Raw genomic sequence first — 26,122 nt, 5'->3', positions numbered from 1 at the left:
TGTTTTTCCCAGTCATTGCAATATCCAGGAAATAAAAACCAATATGCATTGACAACCCCTGTTAAAACCTCTCTCCATTTCCTAATGCTCACACTGTGTCTTGGCGCATTAAGGAAGACAAAAACACACTTGAATTTTTGCTTATTATTAATAAAAAAACATAAAACAATAAATTTGTGAGTAGTCTACGTAGTCCTGCCTGATTTAGCACCCAACGACCTCTTCTTGTTCTCAATCATAAAAAATAATTGTGGGTAACAATTTTCTACCCCACTTTTAAATATCATGCTTTAAACGTCTCACAAGCTTAATAGGATCAATTTCCAAAATTGTTGTAAGCCAATGAAGACTTCTATTAGTTGTACCTTTCTTTGTTACGATGGACACATTAAGTTTGACTGTAGACATAACTAAATTTTTAAAATAAAAGTTACTTCTAAAGTATTCAAAGAACGGATGTTTTTTAATTGGTGTAGAACTTTAAGTTTGCAATGTTATGCTGTCAATTGTTTTATTTTTAGTTTGGTTTGGCATTTCAGGAATAGAAGCCACAAGGTCTCTTAACTAGGCGTAATCGAATTCTTGTATCGATAAAATGATGATTATTCTGTTAAGACACCGCTACATCCACAAAAACTACCTGGGCCCTTATTATGAAATAGGAAACGAACGGCAGAAAAAAACGAAACTCATGGCGTAGAGCGATTATGAGAAACGAAAATGAAATCAAAAAAATGTTGCCAGCCAAAAATGAAAAATGGTATTTTTTTAACGCAACTAAATTCACACCTATTTTCAAATGTCAAAATGTGAATGTTGGAAAAGTTTTAAGTTTAAATTTGATTTGCATTCGGTTCGGTAAAAAGTTTTTTCATTGCGATTACTTTCTTGAAAGCGAAGATGAATCTAAAACCGAAGGAGAAATGCGTGTAACAAGGGCACTTTTAACACCCAATGAGCCTTTCAAGTTCCACGTAAGTAAATGAAAATCCTTTTGTTCATGCTGTATTTAAGTAAATTCCTAAAATATTTTCAAGGTTCAAGCAACTTTTTCGTCTGAACAAGGAAGCGTTTAAAATATGTATTGGATGAGATTGATCCACACCTTTGAAGTTTCAATTCTACATGTATACCAGATGTATTGAAATTAGCTCAACACTTCGGTTTCTGGCAGAGGGGGGATATCAAAGAGGAACCGGACAGGATTTCCTTGTTAGTATGGCACAACCAACTTTATCGGTCACTCGAGCAAAAATATTGCTAATAATGGAAATTTTCTGTGCCCAAAATGTATATCATTTGAAATGACGGAAGACGAAAAAACTCCAAGTAAACAACATTTTTATGAGAAATATAGTTTTTCTGGCACAATAATAATAATGATTCTTAGCAACTTAACTTTGTTTAATTTCCATGAAAGCTACCATCAAGTCTATTTGTTTAGCATTCGTTGTAGGCCTAAATATTAGAAATATTTTATTTTCACCATTATATTTATTATAACTTACATCTTTTACTCCCTCATCAAAATGAAAACCAAACCAAAACACAATAATGTTTGACACTTGACAGTAACCCGCCAAAACAAAAGCTGAAGGCACTCGTAAATAAAAATACGAGTATCGTTTTTTTACGATTCTCGTTTCTCGTAATCGCAATTTTAAAAAATACGCGCTTCTGCAATCGTTTTTCGTACTCGCAATATCACAAATACTCTGTATTAAAATGATTATCGTTTTCATAATTACCCCCTTGCATGGACGGGGAAGAAGAGGTAACAACCTCTCACCTTATCTGCACTTGCTCTGCTCTTTCACTAAGACGCAGACTTCACTGGGAGACTACCTTTTTGATAATCCCAGTGAACTTGCTAATAAGGATATCAAATATCTTCTTCGCTTAATAAAAGCTCAAAATGGTTCGACTCGTAAGGAGTAATTCTCTAGATTCATGTGGTATCACAATAGCCTTTTCTTTTAGCCTTTGTGTGTGAATTCTGTATCCGCAGCCACTTTAACCTTACCTAACCCAATCCCAACTATTTTCTGTTGTCAAAATATATTTTTTATTGAAAATAAAATTGTATACCTTGAAAATAAGAAAATGAAAATTATTTGGCCAAAGAAAAAACCTGCGCTGAAAACGTAAAAATAAATAAATAAAAAAAAAAAACAATATTTATAAAAATTATGTACTGATACATGTATGTATATTTGCAATTTATTATTAGTCGCAATGTAATATGAATTTGTTCCACATATACATTAATTTGTTTGAATATTTAAATAAATCTTTCTATACTTAACATTTTAAAATTTGATTATGTTTTCATTTTTTTGTGTATGTTAAAAATAAAATTTTTAAAAAATAATATAACCATAAATAATTGAAGTGCAATTATTCATATAATAAAATTAAAGCAATTATTTTTATATTTACAATAAAATTTAAAAGGAAATAATAATAATAAAAAAATACTTAAAAATAAATGTAACAAATAAAATGTTTTAAAATCTACGGATATACATAAATGTATTTTTTTTAGTTCATTTCTATTTTTCTATAATCTAATTAAAATTTGAATTAAAAAATGGATAGCTAGCTTAAGATAAAATATGTTTTTTTTTTTGTTTTTTTTTTTTGTTTAAAAAGACACAACACTAACAGGTTAAAATGATGTTTTTTATAAAAACAAAATTATAAGATAAAATTTTAAAATAGCTACAATGCCATTGAGAGGATTAAAATTATACATTTTTAGGTATTCAAATAAAATTATACAAAATGATTTAATCTTTTTGGAAGCAATTGAAAATAAAAAGATTACAAGCTTTCTGCACTTTTAAATAGGTGATGCTGTTTGTATATATTTTCTACACTTTTAATTTGTGCAAAAAAAACTAAATTAAATTAAAATTTGATTTGTTTGGAAGAAATCGCTTTAAGAAGGAAAAACTAAACAGTCAAAATAGTTTTTTTTCTGTAGACAAAGCTTCGATTAATTATATAACTAGCTGAATATTTTACATGCAAAATGCAGTGTATACAAATATTTAAATCAATATTTACAATTAAAAATCATCAATCTTAAAAAGTTTGTTTGAAAAAAAAAATGTAAGTAAAGAACCTACTTAGATATTTACCTTTTATATTTTTGCTAATACGGCATTTTTTCAAATTGTACGGCCGAATTGGGATAGGTTTGATATATGTATTTGCTGGTATTTATTAGTGTTGCTGTTGTTGTTGTTGTTTTTGCTGGGATGCTTGACTCTGTTGCTGTTGTTGTTGCTGGTGATTTTGTTGATTAAGATGTTGTTGTTGCTGTTGTTGTAATTGTTGTTGTTGTAATTGCTGTTGTTGCTGATTGTGCTGATGTTGTTGTTCATAGTTAGGATGCTGCTGATGATCGTTTGATCCTAAAAGACAGAAGAAACAAATATTTACAAATGGGTGAAACAACAAAAATAAAGCATTTCAACTTGGGTGATTTTTATGTGTAAGTAAGCCTGAACGTAGGCACTATCTTTAACAGATTGCTTCAACTACTTTCATATGCGGGGATACTAGTGAAAAAAGCATCTTTTCATCGGTTACGACAATTCTATATTAATAATATCAGAAACTTTCAGCGAAAAAGTTCATCTCATCTCAAGAAGTAAGCATTAACTCCAAGAATTAAATTTTAGTGAACTGGGTAAAGAAGAAGCATAGAAAACATCAATAATTTCACCAATTGATTCCAACAAATGTTCAAATGGTAGACATGTGCATTCAAGAAGACACAAGCGTTCGCAGATTTTTCTCAAAACCCACCTCTGTCTATCAACTCCTACTCTCACCTCCCCGCGGTGAACATCGGATGCCTAGTACCTCAACTGGAGCCGATCGAGTCTCTAATAACCTCTTAAGAAGTCCTATGCTGCCTGCATTAGCATTGAAAACCAGCAGCAACATTGCCTTGCAGCCATCAGAGATGCCGCCTCTGAAGTGCTAGGTTTTACACGGCCACCACAGCGAAACCCCTGGTTTGACGCGGTAAGCGCACAGCGAAACAGTGGGCATACAAAACCGCGCTGCACAAAAGAACCGAGCTCTACGAGCAGAAGAGGAGAGAAGAACACCGGCTTCTTAGATGGAAAAAAGAGAGAATGAAAAGCGCGATCGAGGAGATAGAGGGATGTCACAACAGGAATGAAGTTCGTAAATTTTACCAAAAGTTAAAAAAAGCCTCCCAAGGGTAACAGCAACGAACTGTAAAGATGATCATTGGAACATCGTAGTAGAACCGCAATCGATGTTGAGAATATGAAAACACCACTTCTTCAAATTATATAACGGCGATGACGAACCGAATTCCGCTGTAAGGGAGATAGAACCACTCAACCTAGGCGACGCAGATCAACAATTTCGCCTACCTGACCTTGACGAAGTGAAGGTAGCTATATCTAAACTTAAGTCAATAAAGGCTGCTGAAGCTGACGGCATCGCTGCCGAACTATTCAAAGCAGCAGGCAATGACTTGGTAGGGAGCATGCACCTACTCATCTGCAAAATATGGTCGGAAGAAAGCATGCCCGATGAGTGGAATCTCAGCATAGTATGCCCGATACATATATTTAATATTCACCTTTGCTGGGTGCCGGGCCATAGAGACATTCCAGGTAACTGTAAGGCAGATGAACTCGCCAGGAACGGTACAGTACAGCCCAATTCCACCACGTTTGGCAAGTACTGGCATACCAATCGCTACTTGTAAACTGCTACTAATGCAAGACGCTGCGAGGAGGGCAGGCACCAGGTGGACCAACATCACCACGTGTCAAGCCACAAAAAACATCTGGCCAACACTGGATTTAAAACGTTCAAGGTGCTTGCTCTCAATAAGCAGATCGCATATAAGCTCGATAATAGGTGTCATAACCGGACACTGTCTAATAGGAAAGCACGCCACGAGACTAGGCGTATTCTCAAATGACTTTTGCAGAAACTGTATGGACGAGGAAGAGGAAGAAACGGTTCTTCATCTTCTCTGCACATGCCCTGCTCTAGCTCGAAAACGCAAGAATTACCTAGGAGAATTCTTCTTTAACGATCTAAATCATATCAGTATAATCAGCCTCTCACGTTTCGTAAGGGACTCTAACTGGTTCCATTGAGCTTAGGAGGAAGCCTCAAGATTCATGTGGTATCACAATGGGCCATTAAACTGGCCTAAGAGTGTCCGTTTCCATCTTGGACAGCCACTATAACCTAACCTATGCCCGATCCATAAGAAAGGAGATCCTCTAAATTGCGCCAACTACAGAGGCGTTAGTCTCCTTAACATTGCCTATACCGTATTATGTGAACGCCTGAGGCCGTTCGTCAACAACCTGATTGGTCCTTATCAGTGTGACTTCAGAGAAAGTCCACTATCGACCAAATATTCACACTACGGCAGATCTTGGAAAAAACCCAGGAACTTCAAATCGATACCCAGCTCTACAGAGCAATTTCTAGTTTTGGCATCCCTGTCAAACTTATCCGTTTGTGCAGAATGACGATGGAAAATGCACGCTTCTCTATCAAGGTCGGAAAAGATCTCACCGATGCATTTGATGTCAAAAAAGGTTTTAGACAAAGCGATGCACTGTCATGTGACTTCTTCAACATCATTCTGGAAAGAATTGTGCAAAACTCAACCGTCAACACAAGAGGTACAATCTTCCAAAGGTCCATCCAATTACTCGGATACGCAGATGATATTGACATAATTTGAAGATCAAAGCGTGATGTCAGTGGAGCGTTTTTGAGCATTGCGACGGAAGCGAACAAGATGGGTTTAGTGAGTAGTCAATAAGGGCAAGACCAAGTATATGCTGTTAGCACAAAAGGACACTGAACGACGACGTCTTGGACAAAACGTCAACATGGACAGCTAAAACTTTGAGGTAGTTAAGGACTTTGTCTACCTAGGCACCGCTATTAATACAGAAGACGATACCAGCGCTGAAATCAAACGAAGAATAACTCTTGCAAATCGCTGCTTCTTTGGACTTAGAAGGCAATTGAGAAGTAAAGTCCTCTCTCGAGCATCTAAAATCACCATCTATAAGACACTCATCATCCCGGTTCTCATTTATGGCGCTGAGGCCTGGACCCTGTCAAAGAAAGATAAGAGCGTCTTAGGATGCTTCGAGTGATTTTTCGTCCCGTACTCATAGATGGAGAATGGAGGAGAAGATATAACGATAATTCTCTTCAGACTACGATGTTTTACCCTTAACAAAAACCCTCGAATCCTCATGCCCTGCTATACGGCGCGCGGCGTTGAATGTCAATTGATAAGCAACAATGGAGATCTGTTACTCGGTAATATTGAAAGAAATATGTATTCTTATCAGTGCATTCAAGGAGTTCTTTTTGCAGGCATAACAATTATTGTTTTGCTATATCTTACTTAGGCCTTCTTTTATTATCTGAATGATCAGAAACTCTGCCATTAAAGATAAACCATCTTGTATACTATTGCAATAAATGGGGTTCGATTATTAATATGTACTGACAAAACAAAAGTTATGGTCTGCTCCCGTTTATCTCGAGGTGAAGAGAGATATACTTGGACTCTGGATGGAGGTCATTTATTAAAAAAAATGTTCTCAAACGACAACAAAGTAGACATTTCACCTCGTAATAAATCGTCCTCAAAAATAAAAACTGTTCGATTTCGAGCTGAAAATTTCCGGTTTTATTCTGTAATTTCTTAAGTTGAAATGCTGCAAAAGTTTTTCAGCTAGATTATTTGGGATTAACTACAAAACAAATGTCTTTTCGTTTTACGGACAAGCGTTAAGGACATCGAACTTCGGATATGCATGTGGAATGTTAGGTCCCTTAACAGACCACATGCGGCCGAAAAATTAGCGGATGCCCTAGACTGCTATAAAACAGACATCACCGCCATCCAGGAAATGCGATGGGATGGGCTGGGCAAAAAGAGGATGAAAAAAGAGGAAAAAAACTTGAACTTCTCCAGATCAATCTACCGTCAACCAGATTGACCATATTGCAATCGACGCCAGACACGCTTTCAGCATCATGGATGTCCGAACTTTCCCAGGAGCTAACATCGACTCGGACCACTACCTCGTTGTAGCCAAGGTAGCACTTCGGGTTTCCAGACCCAAGGCAAAACAGGGAGATGCTGGGAGAGGGTACAACGTCGAACGGCTAAGATCGCCAAATCCTTTTCCGACCGAGTCACAAGTAACCTCTCTCGAAGTTTTAAAAAACCACCAACAAGGAACCCCTGGTTTGATGAGGAATGTCGGCAGGCAAATGCAACCAAACAACAGGCACGCAAACCGGCGCTGCATAAAAGGACGAGAGCTGCTCATGAGGTCTATGAGCAGCAGACGCGAGAGGAACACCGATTTCTCAGAAAGGAAAAGAGATGGCATGAGAAGCGTGCGGTCGAAGATGTTGAGAGGTTTAAAAGCAGGAATGAAGTTCGAAAGTTTTATGAACAGGTGAAACGAAATTCACAGGTACATAAACCTAGAACCGAAGGCTGCAAAGACGAAAGTGGAAACATCATAGTGGAACCGCAGTCAATGAGGATATGGAAGGACGACTTCTGCAGACTGTATAACGGCGAAGACAAACTGAATTCCGCTGTCAGGCAGGATGATCCATTCAACATAGACGACGAAAGCCAACAATCGCGTCTTTCCGACTTAGACGAAGTAAAGATTGCCATATCTAAGCTCAATTCTAATAAAGCCGCTGGAGCGGATGGCCTACATGCCGAACTCTTTGAAGCAGCTGGAGATAAGTTGGTTAGGAGCATGCACCAACTTAACTCTAAGATATGGTCGGAAGAAGGCAACAAAGTACATGCTGTCGTCAAGAAAGGACTTAAACAATGACGTCTTGGTCAAAACGTCACCTTCGACAGACGTAACTTTGAGGTAGTCAAGGAATTCGTCTACCTAGGCTCTGCTGTAAACGCAGAAAACAACACCAGAGCTGAGATCGAACGCAGAATAACTCTTGCTAACCGCTGTTTTTTTGGGCTAAGAAAGCAATTAAGTGGTAAAGTCCTCTCTCGAGGAATCAAAGTGTCGCTATATAAGTCCCCGTCCTGCTATACGGTGCAGAAGCGTGGACTATGACAAAAGCAGATGAAAGCTTCTTGGGTAGGTTCGAGAGAAAAGTTCTTCGTGTGATCTTCGGTCCCGTATGCATCGAAGGGGAGTGGAGGAGAAGATGGAACGACGAGCTATTCGGGCTGTACAGCGACGTAGACTTAGGCAGAAGGGTAAAAATAAGTATACCTTAAACGTATATAAAATATGACAATCAATATGCCCCAATTAATCTTGGAAAACTTAATTTGAATGGTCTGATAGAAACACAATAAAACTACATTTTTGAGCTGAAACGCTTTTTAGATATAAAGTACCGTTTAACACTGGAGTACATGCGCCCTATTTTTGTACACCAATGCACTCTCGGCCTACTATGGTAGATCATTTAATAATGTTAACATTTTTTTTTATTTTAAAAACATACAAATAAAATAAATATTTGTACGTAATATGCAATTAGCCTAAAACATTTAATAACCATATTTTATGAATTTTAGGTTGGAGTGTCAAGTAAAAAAAACTATTTCAATTCTAATACTATTAAAAAACTGTTAAGTTATCAAGAAAACTGTAACTGTGTTCTACTACAGTGTTAAGCACAATATGTGAATAACCAAAAATTTCGTTGTCTTGGTGACAAAGAATTTTTTTTTATACAAATGTGTTCGATTTTCTGAATTTTCTTAGCTCAGTTTGGCAAGCAATGATGATTAGTATGCTTGATTGGGACAAATCCATGGCTATTCCAAAATAATATCGCCATCATTTTCCCAGGCGAAAAAATTGTTTTTGCTTTTTCGGAGACGGTTCCTCCTTTGCATTTCACTGCTTTGAATGTATTTTATTCTTTCTTTTTTTAATTTTTTTTTTATTTTTTCTTTTTATTCGGTGGCATAATTGTGTATCGAAGTGCGTTGAAAGCGTCAACCAAACACGTTTTTGGTCTAACATTTTAATATAAAATGTGACTACACGTTATTCGGACATTTTCATAACCTCTGCTCTCTCTTACTTTAGTTCGATGGTCGTTTAACACCATTTGATGAACTTTCAGGGTGGATTTTAAAGTAATCCACGTTTGTTAATTTTCAGTTAAAGGTGATAAACTTTTCAAGAATACAAAAAAAAAATTCACCTGTACTTATTTCACTAGGCGTGGCTGGCCCAGCTGAATGTGGTGTAAAGCTGCCCATTTGTTTTTGACGTACTTCACGTATTTTCAACTGAAGATCTTGTTTCCTTGGAAATATGTCAATATGTTTAGTCTAGAAGAAGAAGATAAAACAACAAAAAAATAGTTCAAAATTAACCATTATTTAAAAGCCTTTTGAAAAATCAAAATTACATGAAATGCAATTGTAGCTTGTGTTGAAGGGAACATTCCATGTTCGCTAAAGAACTGCAATACCAAGCTACGCCTTTGTTCGAGTACTTTTCGATGGCCTTTTTCACTAGCATCAGACCGTGCACTTTGTAATGGCGTTTGTGGTGTTCTAGGCGATCTTCCAGCGGGATTTGTTTCCATTTCTATACAAACAAAAATTAGGTTGTATTACAAATATCGTACTTTTGTGACAAAAACAAAACAACACGAACCTCTCAGCTGATCGATATTAAAATCAGGTCCAAAGAATCGTTGCATTGGCATTTCCTCTGTGGATTCATCTTCACTATCTGAGAATAAAACAAACAAAAAATATTTATTAGTAATACAATCGAATTAAAAATAAATAAAACTAACGAATTTTCTGCACGGGATTCTTTTTTCGATAGTTTGTTCCATACACACGTGGTGATGATGGCACTGATATAGCACTTGGCGACTGACAATCTTCTGGTTTGAATTGTGGCAAAGCTTGATACTTCTTCTCAAAGTCAACTTGTTTAAGGACGCTGCAAAAATAGTTTTAAATACAAAATGGTTCTATTTTAATTCTAAAACTAACTCACTTATCCATATCGTCGTTTTTCTTTTTTGAAAGGTTATTCTTTTGTGGCGATTTTGGATGTTCATCGCAACTGGAAGTTGATGATGTTGGTGTTGGGAGAGCAGTTGACAACAACGTAGTTGTGGCGGCAGTTTGTGTTATCGAAGTAACGACTGTTGTTGCATCAGTACTGCTGGCAGTGGAATAATTGACAGATGTCGTTACTGTTTCAGCTGCCGAATGCGATGTTGAATCGTTTTTACCTACTAAATTTAATATTCAGTACAAATTAGTGTGATTAAAAACAATTTCAAATTTAAGTGGGTTCAAAATATACATACACATATTTTTTCGACGTTGTAACGGAGCCCGACCTAATTGAGCTGGAGTTGGAGCTAATACAAATTGTTGACCTTCAGAGTCCTCATTTTCGTTTGTTTGTTTTTCAACATCTGAGTCCGATTGTGGAAGGCTTCCTTTTGTATCACCAGAGGATTGAGGTGTTGTAGGTAGTGATTTGTAGCCTGGTGACATCGGTGTTGCTTCGGAAACTATAATTTGCAGAAAAAGAAAGGAAATTCATGCAGAAAATTGAATTAAATTTATTTGGGCAAAACAATGAGTGTATTAAAAAAAAGGGCTCTCGAGTTAATAAAAGTGAAAAGAGTTATCGACTTAATTTTTGAAATATCAAGCTTAAAAGATGTATATTAAATTCAAAATGAGAAATTTGAGTCATGACGATTTTGCTTGCTTGGGCTATATTTGTTTGATGCTGTTTTCTTTACGATAAAGAAAAGAAGTTTGTTTTTCTTCCGGTAAATTAGTTGTCGACTAAATTAATTAAACATTAATCGATGAAGAACCCAAACGATTAGAGAAATAAAGTTGGGAAGTTTAACTTAACTAGAAGTTGCTTCGCGTTTTTAATACATGTTAATTTTAAAGAGTTTAAAGCAATGGCATTGTCGTCGACTCAATATCAAATTTATATAAATGTATCTTTTCTTTATGTAATATTGAAAAATGAAATTATCAATTACGTTCCAAACACCAGTAACCAATTCTACCGTGAAATCGAAAAACATATTTCACTTGTAGAATTCGAATCTTGTCTTAGCAAATCTAAGGGAAAAACACCAGGTAGGGATAGAATTTCCTACCCAATGATCAAAAATTTTCCTTTAAATGTGAAGCTAAGAGTAATCAAACTCTATAATAACATTCTTGATACCTCAACGGTACCTCAAAACTGGAAAACAGCCATATTGCTCCCTATCCCCAAACCAAATAAGGACAAAATTTTGATTGAAAGCTATCGTCCAATATCACTGAATTCATGTCTATCAAAAATTTTGGAAAAAATTGTGGCGAAACGCCTACTTTGGTTCGCTGAATCCAAAAAATGTATATCTCCAAAACAAGTTGCTTTCAAACCTAACAAAGGATGTGTTGACGCCCATCTTCATGTAGATTACTACATCTCAAAAGCCATCTCGTCAAAAAACCATGTATTCGTAGTTTCATTAAACTTCGAGAGAGCTTTTGATCGAATCGGGAAACATGTTATTTTAAATAAACTAAAAAAGTGGGATATTGGTTTAAAAATTTTCAATTACGTCGATTCATTCTTATCCAACAGAAAATTCTCTTCAAGAATTAATAGCTGCTTTTCCAAAACATACCCATTAGAAAACGGTATACCCCAGGGATCACCTCTATCGGTAATGCTGTTCACTATAGCATTCGACGACATAAGCAATATACTCGAAAAGCATAACCTACTAAACCAGTGTCTTTATTCTGACGACGTCTATATTCTAAGTAAAAACTCTGACTTAAATATTTGAAAAAGCATGTTTCTTTATGCCGTTAACGCTATCCTCATATGGTCTTTAGAATCCGGCGCAAAATTAGCATTATCAAAATGTAAAATACTCCACATTTGCCGAAAACTTAACTGCTCTAATCTTAGTTTTAATGTTAATAATATACCGATTCCAAAAGTAAATAACCTAAGTATTCTAGGATTAATTTTCAATAACAAATATTATTCGAAAGAGCACTGTTTAGAATTACGAAAAAACTTAGCTGCGAAAACCAATATCATTAAATATTTAAGTAATAGTAAAATTAATGTTCATATAAATACTCTTTCACACATAACAAAAATATTAATATTAAGCAAAATTGACTTTGGAATATATATTTACGGTAAATGCCCCAAAACAACGATTAACATTATTAAACCACCGTACTATCAAGCAGTAAGAAGATGCCTTAACGCCTTCCCAACAACTCCAATACAAAATTTACTCGCCGAAGCTGGACTTCCAACTATAGAACATCGGATTGATGAGATGATATTGAAATTAACCTCAAAATTCACTTATTGATGTCGACATCTCGCAGGCAATAAATCAAAAATGCGTAAAACGAATTTCATCGACCAATAAACTAGCTCTAATCAAAGCCAATCAACTTCAACTTCCAACAAAACGAGGATATAATTTCAAACCTTCATTCCCTCCTTGGAATATAAAACCCAAATCGATTGACATGACACTATCGCAATATAGGAAAAACAACACCGAAATATACCGAACCCTGTTCTTAGATATTCAATCAACCCTTCTAGATGAAGGATGGAAATTCTTTTTTACAGACGGTTCAAAGACTCAAGAAAACAGCTCGTTTGCAGTAACACAAGAGGACGGCTGTATTCTGAACATTGGAATTCTGCCAGATTTTACATCAGTTTTTACAGCCGAAGCATTTGGTATTCTTCAAGCTATTACAACAGCAATTAAGCTTCGGGGAAAAACCATCATCTGCTCTGATAGTATATCTGTGTTGAAAGCTATCGCCAACCCCACCAACAACGATGAACTTATGTATATGCGGTATACGAAATCATCTCATCAAAATCCCAATCATTAAGTTGATGTGGGTCCCCGGTCATTCTGGTATACGTGGCAACGAAGAAGCAGATCATGCTGCTATGTCTATTAAAGATGCACCCGTTTACAACTTTAACATCTTTACTAAACGAGACCTGAGTAACTCTATAAAAAATACAATGAAAAACAAACAGCTAAACGAGCCAATACCATCACCACTACAAAGCAATCAATGCCGACAGATCTCATCCCAGATACCCCAACATTCTGAAAACAAAAATAAATAATTTTGTTCGACTAAGACTTGGACACACTCTTATCTATTTATCAAATCCTCGAAATTCCAAGCTCAAAAAATATAGATTAGTAAATCAAATAATATGTAATCTTAATTATAAAATTTAATTTCGTTTTAGCAATTCGCAGCTAGGCTCTATAATAATTGTAATTACCAGGTTACTTTTAAATTCCTGTTAATAAATAATAATAATATATATTCATATTCTGCGATACTTAACATTCATCAAGAATAATCCGCGGCTTTTCTAATCAGTTCTGTTCAAAAGCTTTATTGTTTCCAAAAACAAAAATCAATGTGAAGCAAAAATCGGACACATAACTGTAAAATGAAAGCGATTTTCTTGGGATTCAAGGTAACATAAGGTGCAGAATTGGTTAAAACTTCCATTGTATGGTGTTCCGTTAAGTCTCAAGGGTTCACATCTTCCTCTAAAGATTAATCCTTTTTTCATGTAGCTTATGGAGTCTTGGGAGTTACTTAATTGCTTTTAAATAACTTATATAAAGCTGCCAGTTCAGCATTTTACTTAAAGATTTACGGGCGTACTTTGACAGACAGATAATCAAAACTTAAACAACTTCGGGTGATTCTGCAAGCAATACCAGATCATCGACATACAATAAAACAATGATTGACATACCAGAAATCCAAATTTTTTCAGGAAGATAAACTTATATGTCATAAATGCAGAGTAAGAACAAGAGCGCAATGAGCACACACAACTGTTTGACACCATTATCGGTTTTGAGAGCCATTCCAGACAGTTGCTTTTGAGTTGATATACACTTGTTTTGAGATGTGAATGAATTTATTAGATATGGTAACTTATCAGAGCTTTTAAAAAATGTCGGTCCATCCACCATGTCAAAGGCTGATTTAAAATCAACAAATAATGCAAAAACCTTCATACTTCTAGCTTTGACAACTGAGGTGAAGGAAGAAAATGAGGTCAATGGTTGAACAATCTTTTTCTATAACCAGAAATTCAGTGAGCATATTTTTGAAGATTCCAATCGATTGGTAAGGTACGACAAAATAATTTTGCCAGGGCACTCATATGTAAATGTGATTGAATGATTGCATTCAAAAAGACCAAGAAAAAATCATTTTGGAAAGGTAACCAATAGTAAATCGGCCAGCTGCGGATCTTGATCTTTTGGCACAAATTCAAGATCTTTCTGATGTGTACCTGATAGATGCATTAAAAAGGTCAATTATAAGCGTGGATTAATGATAGAAAAATCCCCAAGGAAATAGGCACATAATAAAAGATACTGAAAAGATTTAGGAAGGTGAAAAACCTAAGTGAGTACTTATGGCGATGTTTCCTTGATTTTAGTCTATTTTGATTTTTTCATTTATTCCAATCTTGTTCCGAGCGAATGGAAAACAGCATTTTTCCAAATTATCTTTCGGCCGATCCTCACGATAGTACTCTTAAATCTTTAAATTCATTTTCAGACACAAATCCCCCCTTTCTTCAGATGTAGAACCGCAAAGGCCAAGCTAATTAAATTCTGATTTAAAAAACATTGTACTATGGGAAGTAAGAAAGTGCCATTTAATGCTTCGAAAACACAATGCTGTCAATCTCCATATTCTTGGAGACTTCTTGTGGAACAATCACTTTCAAGACGGGTTTTCTGAGAAAATGAAAGAAATGATTAAAATTTTTGGTGACAATACCATCAACTCAATTACGTCACTCGAACATTGTCCGTAAAGTTTATTGCCTCGCCCATTTTTACCAATATTTTAGTGGACTATGTCCTAGTAAAATAGCAAGTAGCATTCCTCCCCTTAAACAATTGAACCAATTACTCGCTATTCTCGAGCATAATCTATTTTTGAACATAATTGTCATGCAAAAGTCTTCCGTCAAGTGCCACGCATTGTTCAAAACATAGCCTCGTGTTACGCGCCAAACGCTGCAGTAAATCGTGATTTTTCGACGAATTTTTTCTTTTAGGTTCACTACAGTTCGGGGATTGTTGCTGTAAACTTTCTCTTTGATGTAGCCAAACAAAAAGAATCCATTGGAGTTAAATCGTGGCACCTCGGTAGCCACGGGATATCCCCAAAGCGACGGGTAATTTTTCAAGGGTAAGCTTCAGGTTACAAATTCATCATTCATTTTTGTGAAACAAAATCATTTTCTTTGAGTTCTGGAACGATTTGTATTGAATGAAACTTTAAATACTTTTTTTTTAAATTTCTTGAATAATGCTCTTGAAAGTCCAAATGAGGCTACCCTTTTTCGTGTCGAAAGTCGTGGATTTTCACTTAAATTTTCTTCAACCACTTCAATGTTTTTGATTTTCTTCAAAGTTTTTGATGTGGTTGAAGAAAATTTAAGTAACACAGACAACGAAACCAGCGCTGAAATCAAACCAAGAATAACTCTTCCAAATCGCTGCTTCTTTGGACTTAGAAGGCAATTGAGAAGTAAAGTCCTCTCTCAATCATCTTTAAGACACTCAACATCCCGATTCTCATTTATGGCGCTGAGGCCTGGACCCTGTCAAAGGAAGATGAGAGCGTCTTAGGATGCTTCGAAAGAATAAAAATTCTTCGGGTGATTTTTGTTGCTGTACGCATAGATGGAGAATGGAGGAGAAGAAATAACGACGAACTGTAAGGGCTGTACAGCGAAACTGACATGTAGAGCGAATGGACATCAACGCTCTAGCCCGGAAGGTCTTAGAATCTAATCCCGAGGGACGGCGCAGTAGAGGAAGACAGCGACTCAGGTGGCGCACCCAGGTGGGAGATGACCTCAACCAACTTGGCGTGCAAAACTGGAGACAGCTAGCTGGGGACCGAGCTGGCTGGAGACGCTTGTTGGTTTAGGTTAAGTAAGTACTTCAATGTTTTTGGAAGTCCTTGAAGATCGACTTAGTGCTGGCCGTGGAGTGTTCATAGCGGAAGCAGTTACGCGGAAAGAATTAAATTCATGGTCGGCTCATTACTTATTCGTCGTATACCGAAGTGTGAACAAAACTGTTGACTGTCGTTACTCTTAAAAAAATACCCAAAAGCGAACGCGTGATGCTTATTTCACCATCGTGACTGAGAAATCCCCACGATCACTGATTCCAATGACTCCTCCTCCGCACCGTTTATTATTTTTTGAAACAATCGTTTCTAAAAACATAAATCTGCCAGTGTCGGGGAAGGGTACAAAAATCCATTGTAAAGCACGTCACTTAATCATTGTTTAAAACATATTATTCTAAAAATCAAAGACCAAAAAGAATTCTTACCTTGGCTATATCCCTGCACCAAAATCGTATTTAAAACAGTACTTTGCGTTTGCTGTTGATTATTCGGTGTCTGTTGGTTGGTGGTTTTCTTAAATAAATATTGCACTGCTGGTGTTGCCGAGTTATTATTACTTATTGGCACAGCGTTTGGAGAACTTGGATTAATTTTGTTTTGTTGATCATCATTCCCATGCATTGGTATAAATGCCACCTTAAAAAAAAAATAACAACAATTTAAGAAATACAAATTTAATAAACACAAGCATAAACGATAAAAACTAACCTGATGATTTGAATATAACATAATCTGTTTTTGTCCAGACTTTGTTGTTACAATCTGAGCAGTTGGTATAACCGAGGATGAAACAACACTTGTTGGTGGGGCCGATAGTGGTGAAGCTGTTGTCGGTAAAGAACCCGAAGAAGAAGATAAAGAAGAACAAGAGGAAGCCGAAGAGGAAGGAGTTGCTGTCAATGAAGCTGCATTTAATGCAGTCGAATTAATCATTAGAATCGATTGTTTTTCATCGGAATTAGTATTGAATGTTAGTTTTTTCATTGATTGCATATCGCTAATGTTATTTAAATTGTTAGTGGTTAAAATCCTTGCACCATTATTTTTAGTATTGAAAAGAGATACATTAGCTGTTATTCTACAATTATTATTATCGCCATTGCAATTATTAATACTACTACTGCCATTGCCATTATTACCAACACCAACACCACCACCTGAACTAACTACACAAGAATATGATGAAGTGGTATCATGGTTATTTGTTGAATTTGCATTTACTGCCATTGTCGACGTATTTTTTGTTTGAATTAGTAGAACTGCTCCTTTGGGACGATGTTGGTGTAGAGTTTGTTTGTTGATTTTAATTTTGTCCGATTGCTGCTGAACTGGGGATGATTCTTCTTCGAGTGTTGTGCCATCAAGAGCGTCAAGAACTAATGCATCGTAAAGCACAGAAGTGGATGGTAGCACTGTAATCCCATTGTTTGATGATGGTTGTTGGTCGTCATTGTTGTTGTGTTGTGTAATGTTAGTCGTCGTTGTGTCATTTTGGTCAGAAGAATTTGGTAATTTGTTAAGGATCAAAGGACAATTGTTAGTTGAGGTTATGACAGTTGGATTTGTATGATTTTGTGAATGATTATTATGAGATGATTGGAGGTAGCTTGAGATAGAACCTTGACGAGTATGATGAGTATAGCGTTGCTGATGAGAATTATTAGTATCATGCGATGATGAATTACTACTATTTCGTGCAACAATATTGTTATAGTTATTTTGATTGTTATTATTATTGTAAGAAGTTGATAATTTTGTCTGATTTTGGTCGATAACATCGATTTGTTCCAGTTTTACTTTACCTTTAGCTGATTCGGATAGCGAGTTGCCGCCAGCACCACCGCTCGATGATGGTCCTAAAAGTGGACTACTCACATAGTCCGTTGAAGGGCCTTTCATATTGAATGTGAAAACTGTTGGACCTCCACTAACAGTGAAAGGAGAAATTTGTTCTTGTTTGATTTTCTTTTCACAATCTTCTTGTTTGATGACAAAAGTGTTATTGTTGTTATTTGTGTTGCTGCCATCCCCTGGTTGTTCCTCCAGTTTTGTACCTTTTGGACTGATGGGCATTGTTTTAAAGGCACCACCTGCAATGATATTGAATTATTTTAAGAGATGTTTTTCGCACTAAAAAGTCGTCTATTACCTGTAGGTTGGAATGGCGTTACACCAATAGGGTTCTTTGGGCTACTGTATGAGTACATGGGAATTTGCTGATAGCTCAAGATGTTGTTTTCAATTGGCCGTTGAGCTTTTATTGGCTTTGGCTTCAATGTTATATCTCTTTCTGAATTAGCAGTTATTGTTGTTGAATTTGCAGCTCTGGACTGTGCGGTGGTCTCATTTTGTAAATTTAGCTGCTGTTGTTGTTGCTGCTGTTGTTGTTGTTGCTGCTGTTGTTGTTGCTGTTGTTGTTGCTGCTGTTGTTGTTGTTGATGATGTTGCTGCTGCTGTTGCTGATGTTGTTTTTGCTGCTGCTGCTGTTGTTGTTGTTGTTGATGCTGCTGCAGTTCTTGTTGTTGCTTATGCTGCTGCAATTCTTGTTGTTGCTGGTGCAATTGTTGTTGGTTTTGAAGCTTGTGCTGTTGGTGTTGTGCTTGAGATACCTTCTGTTGTTGATTTTGCTGTTGCTGCTGTTGTTCTTTGCAAACATCCTCATGTTTTACATTATTATTTTCCTGCATCGTTTGAATACGATTCTGATCAATGACATTAGAATGTTTCTAAGGAAATGCATTAGTTTTTTTTCAATTTATTAAACAATATAAAAGTTGTATAAAAACTTACATTTTCAGCGCTGGTTCTATAATCAAAAACAGAGTCCTCCATGTCAGAATCAGCAACGCGCTCACGACATTTTAGATCAATAAGTTTTCCCGAATCCGGTGCATTAGACATTTCCTCAGCAATAACCATCTGTGGAAATAATATTATGAACTTAAAATCCTATTTGAAAAGTCTTTAAATTACAAACCTGTTCATCATCCGATGCAGCCTCTTCACTCAAAGTCTCTGTCTTTACATGTACTTCGTCTTGAATGTAACTTCCATTACTTTGTTTTGTCGGTGATATTTCATCTATATTATAGGCAGCAATTGTGAGGGGAATAATATCCGGACCAGGAAGAGGCATATCAGCTGGGGTTTTTGGGCTCTTTTCATCTAAAGATGAATCAGGGCCATCTCCAGAGTCATTCCTAACTCGGGTTGCATCACCTTTGGTAGAACTTGATGATTTTCTTCGATCCTTAGAGCACCATTTCCATTCAGGATGCAATTTAAAATGAGCATCTTTTACAGAACTCGCCAGTTCGTGGTATTTTGCTTTTTCCTCAGGTTTCAGCGCATACCACCATTCACCGAGAATCTTACTCACAGTGCGATTGTCTTGATTGGGATGTTTTTTATGAACTAGCTTGCGATGTTTTTTGGAGAATATCATAAAAGCATTCATTGGTCGGCGAATTTTAGTCTACAAACAAAATGTTTGTTAAATACAATTTTCGGTTGTTTAATAGGAGAATGAAATATTTGAAAAAAAAGTTACCTTTGTCATAGGACTCATGGGTTCTTTAGATGCATTTTGCAGTGAACTTAAAGACTGGGAACGTCTTTTGGCAGCTGCGGTTGCTGCTGCTGTTGCCTCTGCAACATCGTTGCTGTCTGTTGCTGCAGATTGCGGTGGCCGACAGGTATTACTGTTATCTGGTGCTGCGAGTGCTTCTCCTGTGCTAAAGGTAACCTGTCTGTAGCCACTACCATTGTGACCAGTTGAATTATTATGTTCGAATCTTTGTGATGGTGGAGTTGGTTCAAAGACATCATCGTCTAGTTGATCATCACATTCATCGTGGGGCATGGGCTCCGATTTAGCACTAACGGGGGATTCCATTGGGACCGAACAGGTCATCGATGTCGATGATGCTGATGGCGTTGCTTGTGTCGACTGTTGTTGTTGTTTCGCAGGAGAATTAATCAGTGGCAGGAGCGTGTGCCATTGAAACGTCGACCCATGGTTAATCCCTATACAAATATGTTCCGTTTATTTATAAATTACAATTTTTCGGCTAGAAAACATTGCATGTGAGTAGTGAATATGGCAATTATAAGCAACTTATGGAAGATCTTACTGAAGACCACATAAAGAGGGACAAAAATTTAGTATCGACCAGTTTCAGTACATCGCAGTTGACAATGTATGAGTCTGAAGAACCACGCTTCGTTTTAATTGTGTAAGGTCTATTAAACAGATATTTTTTTAAAGGCTTCAGAGCAAAATAAGACAAATTTAAATTATTATTATTATTATTTAAATTAATTTGATCAACGCAAACAAAAGCTTTTGAGAAATCTAAGAGTACCATAGTACCAAGCTCATTTCTATCAAGTCAAGGACGGAAATCGGATGTTACTCTTACTACCACAGATTTACAACAGTTTTTATTGCGAAAACCAGACTGCCATTTAGAAATTTTGTTATGAGAATGAAGAAAATGAAGAACTTGACTAAGCATCCACCGTTAAAAAACTATACCAATGAAAAGCAGCCTCCCATTCTTCAGGAAACTCACTTCTATAAAATCAAGCAGTGTTTCAACGGAAGAACAATTGGTAAATTTTACCGAATAAATTAATTAGTAATTTTGTCACATAGAATATCAGTTTCATATACAAATTAAAATAAATGTAAGCCAGCATCATTTTCAGGCAAGCTAATAGAACGGGCCCACATTGCACAAAGGAGGTGCAAAAGATGACCACATTACTTCTGGATTAAGTGAACATGCTGACGAATTTTTATATTAAGCAATACTAATATCTTTTAAGTTCTTCTAAATATGAAGCCCACTTAAAGTTTTTGGAAAAAGTAAGCACTCTTCCGAAAGCAAATTAAAGTGTTCTGGAAAAATGTTCCCTTTCTTTGATAAGTGTGACAAGTCTTTTAAGGTCCGACCCTACAAGTCTTTTAAGGTCCACCCCTACTATTTATCAAAATATAGACAAAATTATTATATTTTTAGGGACGATAATTCAAAAAAGTATAATAAATAATCTAAAAATACTTTTAAAAAACTACATCCCGTTAATATCTTTAATTAACGTTTACAAGCTTATTAAGTTAAGATTTTAAATAATACATTGTTATAAAATTAATGTATTTATACAAGTATTTACAGAGAAGCACAGTCTTTGTTAATTTTTAAAATATTATGTAGTTTTAATTTGTAAATAAAATAACTAAACATTTATTTATACAGTGAAGAAAAAGGCGAATTCAAGCTTATTATTGCATTAAATTAAAAAAAACTCAGTGATGACGTATTTTCTACTGGAAGTAAAAAAGGCACACATTCGAACAACTGGCGAAAAAGTAAATTTTAGGGGAAAACAAATACCTTCCAAATTTGTTTTATATACCAAACTCGTATTTTAATGATCGACCAACATTTTTAACGTTGTCTCACATACTGTGTGGACCGCACTGGACAAGATGGTAAATCTAAATAAGCTCATCAAAGCCCAGCGGTCAGCAGGTATGTGCATCACAGGAGCACTTCGCTCAACACCAACCGCAGCACTGGAAGTGCTTTTAAACCTAACACCACTTGACATCTTCTCTAAAAAGGTGGCTGCCAACTCATGTGTAAGGCTTAGAGACACCTCTCAATGGACCGGTAACAATACTGGACATACTACTATTCTAGACAATTTCAGATCTACCCCAGATCGCTTAGACTATACCACCCCAAAAAATGGTATTTGATAAAAGATTCCATGTGTCCATCCCTTCAAGTTCCTCCTGGGAAGAAGAGAGACTCCTGGAAGACGATGCGGTACACTTCTATACTGACGGTTCAAAGACCGATCACGGAGTTGGAAGTGGTATCTTTTCAGAACAACTGAATCTCAGTCTATCCTATAGACTTCCCAATCAATGTAGTGTATTCCAGGCAGAAGTAATGGCGATTAAAGAAGCACTATCCTGGCTCAAAGAAAACGTTATATCTTGTAAGGATATACGAATCTTCTCATACAGCCAAGCCGCTCTTAAATCTCTCGCGTCTGTCTCCAATAACTCTCAAACAGTCCACGACTGTCGATCATCTCTGAATGAGATGACGGAACAGTTTAACATTCACCTCATTTGGGTGCCGGGCCACAGAGACATTCCGGGAAATTGCAATGCCGATGAGCTCGCCAAAAACGGAACACTTCTGCCTTATGTTAGACAAAAACATAACATAGGAACACCACTTGCTACATGCAAATATCTTCTCAAGCAATATGCTCTAGAAACAACAAATGCTAGATGGTCACAAAGTACCACCTGCCTAGCAACCAAGCAAATATGGCCAAGTATTGACTTAAAACGTTCAAAAAGCTTGATATCACTGAGCAGACAAAGTATAAGCTCTACAATTGGAGTAATAACGGGACACTGCCTCATAGGAAGACATGCTCTGAGGCTAGGGGTCTACACAAATGACTTCTGTAGAAGCTGAATGGACGAGGAGGAAGAGGAAACGGTCCAACACCTTCTATGTACATGTCCAGCACTCTCCATTAGAAGGAATTACTTTCTCGGTAATCCCTTCTTCGATAACAAAAGTGAACTGGCAACGATTGACACAAAACGTCTCTCTAACTTTATTAAAAGTACAAAATGGTTTGTTTAAATTCATTACTCTCCCATGAGTAACCTCATTAGTGGTATAACAATGGACCCTTGAGGTCTACGTGCGTCAATGACATCTGGACAGCCACTCCAACCTAACCTAACCTAACCATACTGTGGAGAATCGAATTCTAAGTTTTTTGAATTCCAAACCAAAGTTCCTCTCAAGTTTTGAATTTTTAAATAAAATAAGATCAGAACTTTGTGCAAAACGTTGATGGATTCATTGCTAAGCTATTTCTCCACGATTTTGGGTGCATGTTTTGGGTCATTACCATGAAAATCCAGTTAACTTGCATTGACTCAAATGTAAATGGTTCCATGTTGTTATGTTGAAATATAAAAATTTAGCCATCGTACCACTTATTCCTACCAACCCACATCAAATCAACTAAACGTTCCCCAAACCATAAGACTGCCTCATTCGCGTTTGACTGTCTTCAAAATATGCTTTTTGCTTAAAAAAAAGATATATGTTAAAATAATACACAGCTTAGACATCCGAAAAGTCTTCGTGTAATAATGAGCGCATCAACGAATGATAGTTCAAAACAAAATAGCCGATTAATTCGCATTAAAGACATGCGATGTGAATTATCGGACCTTCAGTTTAATCGGCCCATAAAACTCTTTTGCAAAAATGCACATCTTTTCCTAGGAGAGTTTTCTCGAAATCGAATAGCATTGATGTTCTTCTTAGATAGCAACCGGTTTTTCCTGCTTATATACCCAAATATTTGAGCATCATTGGGTCGCCTTCTTACAAGTATCCTCGAAATGTCAAAGTTTAATTATTCGTTGATGTCGGTCATGATGACACGGAATGATTAAAATGGACCGACATTGCTCTTTCTTACGATGTGCCTATTAACATCCAACATGCGTAAAAGTTTTTAGGAAATGGTGCTTTTGATTTTTTTTTTACTTTTAACTGAATATCGACTTTAACCGAATTGATTGCATATATACACAATTTTTCGTGAACATTTCAAAAATTGCGAAATTTGAGTTGGAGTCTACGCTTGTTTACTAAGATCAAAAATTAAACTCCTTTTTTCTGTAGAACATTGATGTATAACATAACAAATAATTGTGCTGTAAGACATTAAAAGGCAACAACAACCCATATGTGACAACATGCTAAATTTAACGATGTGCTATTCTCTATTTCTCTGTCCATGACTATTTATATATTACTTGTTGTCCGAATGGTGGCCAAATTTACAAGTCCTCACACAGTACAGGATATTGAGGGTGTTTCAACAACGTTGACACATCCGCTATCACTTCTGCTAAAAAGACCCTTAACGTCGGATATTACTCTGTGAGTTCATTAATCATCATCAACTCTAAGATGATCGGGGATTTTTGTTCGAAAAGGTCTGTCGGTAGAGGCACTCCGAAAGGTGGTGTTCTGTCCCCCTCCTGTGGAACATAGTGGTTAACGAACTGCTAATATCCCTTTAGGAGGGATGACTACATAGTGGTTGCGTATGCCGATGATGTTGCTATTGGCGTCACAGAAGAACATCCTAGTACGCTGAGAGACCTCCTCTAAAACGCACTCAATATGCTCACTAGATGGGCTGATCACTGTGAACTTAGTATTAATCCTCAAAAAACAGACCTCGTCCTTTTAACACGGAAATACAAGATCCCAGTAATTGTACCTCCTTCAATAAAAGGTGTACCACCAATTTTTACTGATACTGGCCAAAAATTGGAAACAAAAGTTGGAAACCTAATATTCAGGAAAGAGTTAAAAAAGCTACAGTAGCTCTTTTCATTTGCAAGAAAGTCATAGGAAGCAAATGAGGTTTATAACCTCGCATAACCCATTGGCTATACACATCGGTCATCCGACCAATACTTATGTACGGGGTTGCAGTATGATGGACTGCACTGGAGAGAGTCACATACTACGACAAACTCAGCAGAGTCCAACGTACTGCATGGTATTGAGAACCACACCATCAGCAGCGTTAGACACTCTCCTCCATCTGACACCCCTCGACATCGTCAGCAAACAAGTGGCAGCGAGTACAGCTATAAGACCCAACGCCTCATCTCAATGGACCAACAACAATGTGGGTCACTCTATCATTTTGAACCTCTTTGGTCCTAAACCAAAGTACATAGACTACACTATTCCTAAACCCCTATTTGGAAAAAACTTCCAGGTATCCATTCCATCTAGAGATGAATGGGAAGACAAAAAACTCCTGGATGATAAAAGCATTAAATTGTATACAGAGGGATCTAAGACAAATGAGGGAGTTGGTAGTGGTGTGTACTCAGAAAAGAAAAAAAAAATCTAAGCATCTCATTCTTCCTCCCTAATCATTGTAGGTTCTCTCCTGGCTAAGAGAAAACGTGATAACAACTTCTGATATCCGTATCTTCTCTGTCAGTCAGGCAACTATTAAATCTCTTCACGGTGTCTCAACCAAATCTCAAACGGCCCTCGATTGTCGATCGTCTCTTATGGAAATGGCGCAGCAACTTAACATTCACCTATGTTGAGTGCCGGACCACAGAGACATCACAGGAAATTGTAGAGCCGATGAACTTGCTAAAAATGGAACCGTCATACCTATTTCACCTGAAGGGGAGAAGATAGGTATACCGATAGCTAAATGTAAACTTCTGCTAAAAGAAACTGCTTTTGCGATAACAAACTCTAGGTGGCACAATTTACCAACATGCGCAGCCACAAAACTCATATGGTCTTCACTGGACCTATAGCGCTCTAAAGACTTGTTATCTCAAAGCAGACTTCATATCAGCTCCCTAATAGGTGTCCTTACGGGACACTGTCTTATAGGCAGACACGCAATGTGGCTTGGACGAGGAAGAAGAGGAGCCCTGCTCTTTCTCTAAGACGCATACTTCATCTGGGAGACTACTCTTTTGATAATCCCAGTGAACTAGCTAAAAAGGATATGAAATGTCTCCTTCGCTTTATAAAAAGCTCAAAATGGTTCGACTAGTAAGAAGTAATTCTCTAGATTCATGTGGTATCACAATGGACCTTTTCTTTTGGCCTAACTGCGTGGATTCTGAATCCGCAGCCACTTTAACCTAACCTAACCTAATCTAAGTACAAACAAAAATAACCTTTGGGTTAAAGGGACTTTACTTCATTTAAATAATAATAATATCCTTAATATTCACAATATCATCAATGTTATTATTTTAGTCCCAATTTTATACCCTAATGTTACAACAGCAAAACTTGATAGTTATTTTTCTTTTTCAAAAAAATAAAACCTGAGGGATATTTTCGAGCATCAATTACTTCCCGATATTCGAATGACGGAAACATTTTTTTTTTAAATAAATAA

At 36.6% G+C, this 26,122-nt stretch overlaps 1 protein-coding gene across 1 annotated transcript in view; it reads right to left on the bottom strand.

Moving 5' to 3' along the window:
* Nucleotides 1–2,518: 2,518 nt before the first annotated feature.
* LOC129941596 (putative transcription factor capicua) overlaps nucleotides 2,519–26,122 on the bottom strand; it is a 73,329-nt gene continuing 49,725 nt past the window's right edge. Inside the window, exons 10-23 of the mRNA XM_056050268.1 lie at nucleotides 19,650–20,125; nucleotides 19,077–19,574; nucleotides 18,890–19,018; nucleotides 18,249–18,825; nucleotides 17,902–18,189; nucleotides 16,808–17,004; nucleotides 16,525–16,735; nucleotides 10,402–10,611; nucleotides 10,083–10,326; nucleotides 9,874–10,025; nucleotides 9,729–9,806; nucleotides 9,478–9,659; nucleotides 9,268–9,397; nucleotides 2,519–3,419 (exon numbers count right to left, since the gene is read on the bottom strand). Coding sequence (XP_055906243.1) covers nucleotides 3,229–3,419; nucleotides 9,268–9,397; nucleotides 9,478–9,659; nucleotides 9,729–9,806; nucleotides 9,874–10,025; nucleotides 10,083–10,326; nucleotides 10,402–10,611; nucleotides 16,525–16,735; nucleotides 16,808–17,004; nucleotides 17,902–18,189; nucleotides 18,249–18,825; nucleotides 18,890–19,018; nucleotides 19,077–19,574; nucleotides 19,650–20,125 — 3,563 coding nt within the window. The 3' untranslated portion in view covers nucleotides 2,519–3,228. The remainder of the gene's footprint in view (nucleotides 3,420–9,267; nucleotides 9,398–9,477; nucleotides 9,660–9,728; nucleotides 9,807–9,873; nucleotides 10,026–10,082; nucleotides 10,327–10,401; nucleotides 10,612–16,524; nucleotides 16,736–16,807; nucleotides 17,005–17,901; nucleotides 18,190–18,248; nucleotides 18,826–18,889; nucleotides 19,019–19,076; nucleotides 19,575–19,649; nucleotides 20,126–26,122) is intronic.

Source organism: Eupeodes corollae, chromosome 1 (assembly GCF_945859685.1).
Source record: "Eupeodes corollae chromosome 1, idEupCoro1.1, whole genome shotgun sequence".
In the NCBI taxonomy this organism is placed as follows: Eukaryota; Metazoa; Arthropoda; class Insecta; order Diptera; family Syrphidae; genus Eupeodes; species Eupeodes corollae.
Note: the sequence above shows the minus strand (reverse complement) of the source record. Positions and strands in the feature narration are given on the sequence as shown.